Raw genomic sequence first — 7,633 nt, 5'->3', positions numbered from 1 at the left:
TTTGTTTTGTTTTGTTGGGGCTTTAGACTTTTAGTAGTGTTGAAATCGACGACACGTATTGATGAGCAGCAGCACCTTCCTCTTCTGGACAAACACTAAAAAAGGAAAAAGGAGGAGAGATTATTATCTTCCTAATCGCATTCATTTATCACCGCACACGTGGAGCGTGGACCAATATTCCTCATATAAGCCGTAATCATAAAGTAAACCCTCTTCGTTTTGTGCCACGTGGTTTGGACAACGACACTCTATTTTGGCAGTTTCTGCATCAGCTTCATCCCTTTACGTTTCCGATTTCTTTTTCTTGCATCCTTTCCCTGCAATTTTTATATTAAAAATATATATATATAATCAATGCAAGATGTTGTATTGATGGATTTCTGGATTTTAATTTGTAATTTTATTCGTTTTGTTCATTTACATTTTTAGTTGGGGCAGGAAAAAAGAATGAAAATTTTCAGTTTTTTATTCGACTTAATTGGATTTGGAATTGGGATTCCGATCGGTCTTCTACTGGGATTTTTCATATTCATATACTCAGAGCCAGATGATGTGAAGGTGATTTCAAAAACAGATTAATTCAATGCCTTTTTGTTTTTATATTTTTATGCTTTTTTTTTTGTTTTGAATGTTTTAATTTCCCCTACACAATTTGCACACATGATTTAAATTTGAAGTTTATGGTCAATGCTGATTATGGAAGTGATTAAATATTTTTTTCTGAATCTAATCATGCAGGATCCAATAATTAAACCACTTAATGAGATTGATACAGGCTCTCTAATTGATCTCTTGCATGAGATTCCTCCATGGGTGAAACATCCTGATTACGAAAGAGTGGGAGTTTAACTTGAGTTTTTTTTACTATTTACATTTCACTGTCAAATTTAATTTCCAGTCCAAATTATTTTGATGTGTCATTTTCTGTGTGCAGATTGACTGGTTCAACAAGGCTTTATATGATATGTGGCCTTACCTTGATAAGGTGATTTGAAGCTCACCATTGTGACCATGACCATGACCATTGTTAGTATTCTTCATCTGTCATCACTTGTCGTGTTCTTTGATTTTATAGGCAATCTGCGGTATCATACGAAGCACGGCGAAGCCTATATTTGCAGAGTACATTGGGCAGTATCAGATAAAATCAATCGAATTCGAGACCCTGACTCTTGGAAGCCTTCCTCCTACAGTTTATGGCAAGTTATATTGTGTAGGCAATGTTTGATAGGCTGCAGCACTTGTTGTGCTGCATAAAATTTTTAAATACAAGGAACATTAATTTAAGTTTGTGTTAATTTCTTTCTGTGCTTATTTGTCTGTTAAGAGATCTTACTAATTACCATAGCTTTTGCAGGTATGAGAGTTCATGAAAGCAATGAAAATGAGCTGGTGTTTGAGCCTGCAATTAGATGGGCTGGAAATCCCCACATAACTGTGGTGTTGAAACTATTGTCTTTTCGAATTACAGTGCAGGTTAGAATTCATTGCAGAACCATATGTGCCCGCGCACGCACGCACACATACATATATTTGATAATGAGACAAAATCCTAACAATTCACACCCTCGTCGAATAAACTCTGCTTATGTGCAATCACTAGGAAACATTTTCACCATAGTTTGAAAAGGTGTTTGGGAAATACTTAGACCATTTGACTTCAATAGCATCCTGTCACAGCTTCTCTTCATCTTAACCTTAATGATCCCCTCTCTCTCTCTCTCTCTCTCTCTCTCTCTCCTTAGACTCTCACTTAAGTCAACTGGCTATAATTGTTAATTCTGATGACTTTATGGGTTGATTGACAATGAAATTGTTCAATTTGGTTCTCAGCTGGTAGATGTCCAAATATTTGCTGCACCAAGGATCATTTTAAGGCCTCTTGTGCCATCATTCCCATGCTTTGCAAACATAACAGCGACTTTGATCGATAAGGTAAACTGACACAAGATTTTGAGAAACTTGTTTCTTTAAAACTTCATGTAAGTGCCATGCTCTTATCTTATGGTGGCAGATATGTTAACTTATAATACATGCAGCCACATGTGGATTTTGGACTCAAAATACAGGGAGGGGATGTCATGGCAATCCCTGGTTTGTATCAGTTTGTTCAGGTCTCTCTCTCTCTCTCTCTCTCTCTCTCTCTCTCTCTCTCTCTCTCTCATATCAATTTGAATTATTTAACTTATCTTCAGCTTAACAATGTGGACTTTTTGAGTGAATGAGAAACAGCCAACATGATCATAATCATAGAATATATAAAAATTAAAGTACACGTTTCAAAGTACTATGAGTTCTAAAGCAACTATAAGAATTGAAACAAGCATGAACCCTTTTTTTTTATACCTTTTTATTCTGAGTTGACTTTCTGTGTGGTCGTTTTCAATTTCTCATCCCTAACACTCGATGATGATGTTAGGTGGTCATAACCTTTCAATGCTTGAAGAGGTTTAACAAGCAAATTAATAATGATTAATATTTTGAACCAATCATAATAAGGACTGATATTCATTGTGGGCTGGAGTGAGGAGGACTTACTGGGATTTTTTAGCAGACTCTGTTTGGGTAGCTGAGCCCAATAGCTCTGCCACTTACTGAATTTATGAAAATGTTTGAAACCTGCATAAGTTTCAGCAAACTTCATTCTGCATTTATATATGATTATTATGTTTTTTATTTATACAATATTTTATTTTAACCTAATCTAAACTAAGAGAGGGGAGGGGGGATTTGAACTCGGGTGCATAATAGGGAGCACATCCGCTCTAGCAAACTTGACTAAGCCATGCCTGCGCATTATATGATTATTTTTGTGGTTGCAGGAATTTATAAGAAGACAGGTTGCTAGCCTTTATTTATGGCCCCAAACTCTGGAAATACCCATTCTTGATGGCTCCCTGTAAGTTAAAATGACACTGGAACGTTTATGCCATGGAGTTTTACATTGCAATTCAATGATTTATGTCTGTGTTATTTTGTGGCTCAGATCAGGGGCTATAAAGAAGCCTGTAGGCATTCTACATGTGAAGGTTGTAAGAGCACTTAAACTCTTGAAGATGGACATTATAGGCTCATCTGATCCTTATGTTAAGATCAAGCTAAGTGGGGAGAGGCTTCCATCAAAGAAAACTACCATTAAGATGAGGAACCTCAACCCTGAATGGAATGAGAATTTCAAGCTTACAGTCAAGGATCCCCAGTCCCAAGTTCTTCAGTTCCATCTTTACGACTGGGAACAGGTTTGTCAAAATTAAATGATACATGTTTTAGGTACCACTAATAATGAGATATCCAATCGATGTCCAATCGAGATTACATAAACTCATTTCACCTTATCGATAATCGTAATTAACAGTGTTACAACATAACATAACGTGTCAGTAATTTGATAAGACGAGGCGTGATTGTAAGTTATGGATGTTGATTTCATACAGATTGGGACACATGACTTTTTGGGGATGCAAATTGTTCCACTGAAGGTGCTTGCCCCACTTGAGAAAAAAGAATTAACCCTTGATTTGGTGAAGAACACAAACCCTTATGATCCTCAAAACAAGAAAGGGAGAGGCCAACTGGTGGTGGAATTGACATACAATCCTTTTATAGACGATAATGCAAAATACAGTGGACCTCTGGATGCAAATTTGGCAGGAGAAAACATTGGAAGGAGCCGAAAGGCATCCATAGACTTTTCCTTCCTTTCATCGCTAGAAGCAGCTGGTTTGCTTTCGGTTACAGTCCAAGGAGCTGAAGGTGTTGGAGGCAAGAACCACACCAACCCTAACCCTTATTGTTTGGTCAGCTTTGGATCAGAAACGAAGATAACCAAGGTGTGATTTATGCAATCCAATCATAGTTAAAGTGCAATGTTTTCTTACTAGAGTGTGAATTTGAGTCGTATATTCAAATGAATAGTTAGACAACATAACATGTGTTCGACTATTATTTTAATGCATGTAATTTTGTGTAGATGCTGAGGAAAACCCAGCGTCCAAGTTGGAATGAAGAATTTCAGTTTGTGCTGGAAGAGGCTTCTTTAAAGGATAAGATCCATATTGAAGTAAAGAGTAAGAGAAGATTTGGCTTCCGTCGATATGTAAGCTCCTCATCATTTTAGGTTGTTCGTTTGTATTTTTGTTTTTGGTTGATTTAAAACTCTCTAAACCCTACTATTTATTTAGGAATCGTTGGGGTACATCGAGATCAATTTTAGTGACGTGGTACACAACGGACGCATTAGAGGGAAGTACAATTTGATAAACTCGAAAAATGGAGTTTTACATATTGAGATCCAGTGGAACTCCACATGACACACGTCAAAGCTTTTGTAGTAGTAGAATCTTTTGGTAGAGTTTTGCTAGCAACAATGGTCGTTCAATGATTATAATTGTAAGATTGATTCATATCAATCAATGACTGTCAGTCACTCGCACAAACATAAGTTGTTGATGACAGCAGAATGTATTTTTCTATTATGGTGATTAGACATTGTTTTCAATCCACATTATGTGTTAGAAATAGAAATTCATTCATTATTTTGTATAATTAGATTTTGTAATTGAGCTTCAATGGTGATATTAATGAGATCATTCCTTTTGTTTTGTTATTTCCAATTTGATTTTCTATTAACATGCCTATGTTATGGGCCAAGCTAGCAAAAACCATTACATCCAAGCCCATCCATGCAAAATGGATTGAGCCCATCTTGGATTTCAAATAAGAACCAGATCCAAATCCAAAAATGCCAATTGGCAATGCACAGAAAATATCTTAGGCTGCTTTTGTCTTCAACTGTGTCCTCCCAATCTAATATCTCGCATCTGCATCTATAGCTGGCAACTGCAATTGCAAATGGACGGTTGTGATCTGATAACAAGTGGGCAACTGGGCCATATGCATACCATAAGAGCTTCGTGATCCTCACTGCAGCAGATCATTATCCGTAGTTTGAACCAAAACCAGGGGCATTTCTGTCACTCAAAATATCCACAACTTCTTCATAAACCCTGAGTCTCCAAAATCCTCAAGCCTCTTCTCTTCTCTGTAACCTTATCTGTTAAAGAGGCAAAGAAAATCAAAGCAAAAGCCACCATGACTGCCTCCACGGCTTCGCTAGCTCTTCCTTCTCTCTCCCCCAAAACCCTAGCCCTTTACACTCCCAAACCCACTTCAGTCCCGTTCTACTCAGTCTCTTCCTCATCTCTAACGCTCGGTTGTAAGCCCATTTCAATTTCGGCTTCATTTCTCAACTCGGGAAGGTTTCAGAGCGCGTCGTCTCGGTTCGTGCGAAACGTCGCCGTTTCGTCCGAGTTCGAGCAGGATGAGGAGGTTCTCAGCGACGATGGAGAGGCCAGTTTCGCGCCTGACCTCAAGCTCTTCGTCGGAAACCTTCCCTTCAGCGTTGACAGTGCTCAGCTCGCTGGGCTCTTCGAGAGTGCTGGAAATGTCGAGATGGTTGAGGTAATATTTTGTTTTTCGTCTAAAGTTTGTGTCTTTTATGTAAGATTTGCCTGAAAAATGAAATGGGTTGTCTCGGGTTTAAAGTTGTGTGGGAATTTTGTTGTACTAAAGTGTAAGTTCTTGGCAGGTGATATATGACAAGACAACTGGAAGAAGCAGAGGATTTGGGTTTGTGACTATGTCTAGTGTCCAGGAAGCTGAAGGAGCTGCTCGACAGCTAAATGGTTATGTAAGTATCATATTATGTTGAACCATTTGTTGATATATAAGCAAAAATGTGAGAATTTTTCTGAATTCTTATTTCATCCGTAGTCTTATAAACACTCATTTGTTGAATTGGTCAATATATGTTTTGCTAAAAGAATGAGTGTTGGAGCTTAGTCTCTGGCCTTTCTTAAGGTGCATTTTTGTTGCCGTGTTGATTGTTTGTTAACCTATGATTGTTCTGAGTCTTGAAGTCATTTGGTTACATTTCACCATGAGAAGTTGAGAACCCTGTTTATTGTATATAACTATAAGAGCTAGACTTTCATTAATTGATTGAGTTAATGAGAGAACTTTTTTATACATCCAAAAATACCTATTGGTTTGAGAAAGGTAGATTGATGTAACTTGTCAAGATTTGTTGCATTCAGGAAAGATTGGCTTTGTCTTTCCTTTCTTAATGTGATTTTTCAGGGTAGTGATTGCTTACTTTCCCTATGGATTGTTCTGAGTCTTGGCATAATGTGCTTGCGTATTATCCACGAGAAACCTGTTTATTGTATCTAAGCAAGACTTTGTGACATTTGGCAGGAACTTGACGGAAGGGCATTGAGGGTAAACTATGGACCTCCTCCTCCTAGGTCTGAAGACTCTTTTAGAGGTGCCAGAGGTGGTGGAGGTTCTGACTCCTCCAACCGCCTTTATGTGGGTAACCTCGCATGGGGTGTTGACAATCTAGCACTTGAGAACTTGTTTAGTGAGCAAGGAAAGGTTTTGGAAGCCAAGGTAGTTTATGACAGGGACAGTGGCCGATCAAGGGGTTTTGGTTTTGTAACTTATGGAACTGCTGATGAAATGAACAGTGCCATTGAATCGTTGGATGGAGTTGTAAGTATATCATTACCTTTTCTTAACAATTTTCTTTTTTCTTTCCATATTTTGTTCCAGTTACATCTACTATTTTGTGTTTCTAAATTTTGGCTTTTGCAGGACTTGAATGGAAGATCTATCCGAGTAACCGCAGCAGAACCTAGGCCAAGGCGTCAGTTTTGAATGTAAAACTTTGCGAGTCATTGGCCAACAGAAGCGTTGATGTATAGCTTTTGACCTATTGTCATATTTGATTATTGCATCAGTTCTATAAAATTTTATTGGACATGCATCATAATTGGATACATCCTGCGATTAATTTCTGGATTAGAAAGTTCATGTTCTGATGCATTGATAATCTATTACTTGTACGAAGCATGAGCATGAGCATTTATTTGGTTCCCTTTTTTCGGGTGTGTATTATTATCCTAATATGTGCCGATCTTCATGGCAGATTGGTAGGATATGGCCTTTTCCTGTTGCTGTTTGTGAAGAACTCCAAGATCATGCTGCCTTGCGCCACAGTTGGATTCGCGAGTGGTGGTAGTGATGGTTTTTGACATTTGCCTATAGATGGCCAAGAGCAGAGAAGAATGTTTTGTTTTCAAATTTATATTCCGAGTGGCTGGGCCAGTTAAGGAACTGATTTGTGCGCGACTTATTTTAACAGTTTATAGATTCGGTACATCGTTTGTGTTCTTGTTAATTGCATAGACTGGCTTCCCCTTATGTCATTGAAGGATATCTTGATTGTGTAATGAACTGCAGGAGAAATGTACAGCCAAGTCACCCATAAGCTGATTGAATATCTCGCATTCAAAGCCAGAGTTCAAATTCTCCCCTTCCTCTATTCTCCCTTGTAAAACCAGATAAAAAGAAAAAGGGTATTGAAAACGCAATTAGGTTTAATAGCCATTAACATGCAAAGTAGAGAGCAGTGCAGTGCATTTAAAAGTTTGAATTTTTGTTTTTTGGGTTTACAAGTGATGTTGGGGTAGAGGGGATTTGAACATATAACGGTAATTTCTCTCAACCATTTAAGCTTTGGAACTGTTGACTGCAGTTTTATGATTTAAAGCAAAACTCATTTATATCTAAC

General features: G+C 37.8%; 2 protein-coding genes across 2 annotated transcripts; both read left to right on the top strand.

Moving 5' to 3' along the window:
• Positions 1 to 336: 336 nt before the first annotated feature.
• On the top strand, positions 337 to 4,613 carry LOC110760015 (synaptotagmin-3-like). The gene is made up of 12 exons (XM_021962184.2): positions 337 to 558; positions 739 to 837; positions 935 to 985; positions 1,076 to 1,199; positions 1,358 to 1,476; positions 1,834 to 1,935; positions 2,040 to 2,114; positions 2,823 to 2,899; positions 2,987 to 3,239; positions 3,435 to 3,830; positions 3,971 to 4,096; positions 4,182 to 4,613. The coding sequence occupies exons 1-12, from the start codon at positions 448 to 450 to the stop codon at positions 4,308 to 4,310; spliced, it is 1,662 nt and encodes a 553-aa protein (XP_021817876.2). The 5' UTR covers positions 337 to 447; the 3' UTR covers positions 4,311 to 4,613.
• A 406-nt stretch (positions 4,614 to 5,019) lies between these two features.
• Positions 5,020 to 7,240, top strand: LOC110760016 (RNA-binding (RRM/RBD/RNP motifs) family protein). Its single transcript, XM_021962185.2, has 5 exons — positions 5,020 to 5,460; positions 5,588 to 5,689; positions 6,256 to 6,552; positions 6,655 to 6,758; positions 6,989 to 7,240. Exons 1-4 carry the CDS (start codon positions 5,092 to 5,094, stop codon positions 6,715 to 6,717), a joined length of 831 nt encoding a protein of 276 aa, XP_021817877.2. The 5' UTR covers positions 5,020 to 5,091; the 3' UTR covers positions 6,718 to 6,758; positions 6,989 to 7,240.
• Positions 7,241 to 7,633: the final 393 nt, after the last annotated feature.

The sequence above is a fragment of the Prunus avium genome, chromosome 6 (assembly GCF_965620075.1).
Source record: "Prunus avium chromosome 6, drPruAviu1.hap1.1, whole genome shotgun sequence".
Lineage (NCBI taxonomy): Eukaryota > Viridiplantae > Streptophyta > Magnoliopsida > Rosales > Rosaceae > Prunus > Prunus avium.
Note: the sequence above shows the minus strand (reverse complement) of the source record. Positions and strands in the feature narration are given on the sequence as shown.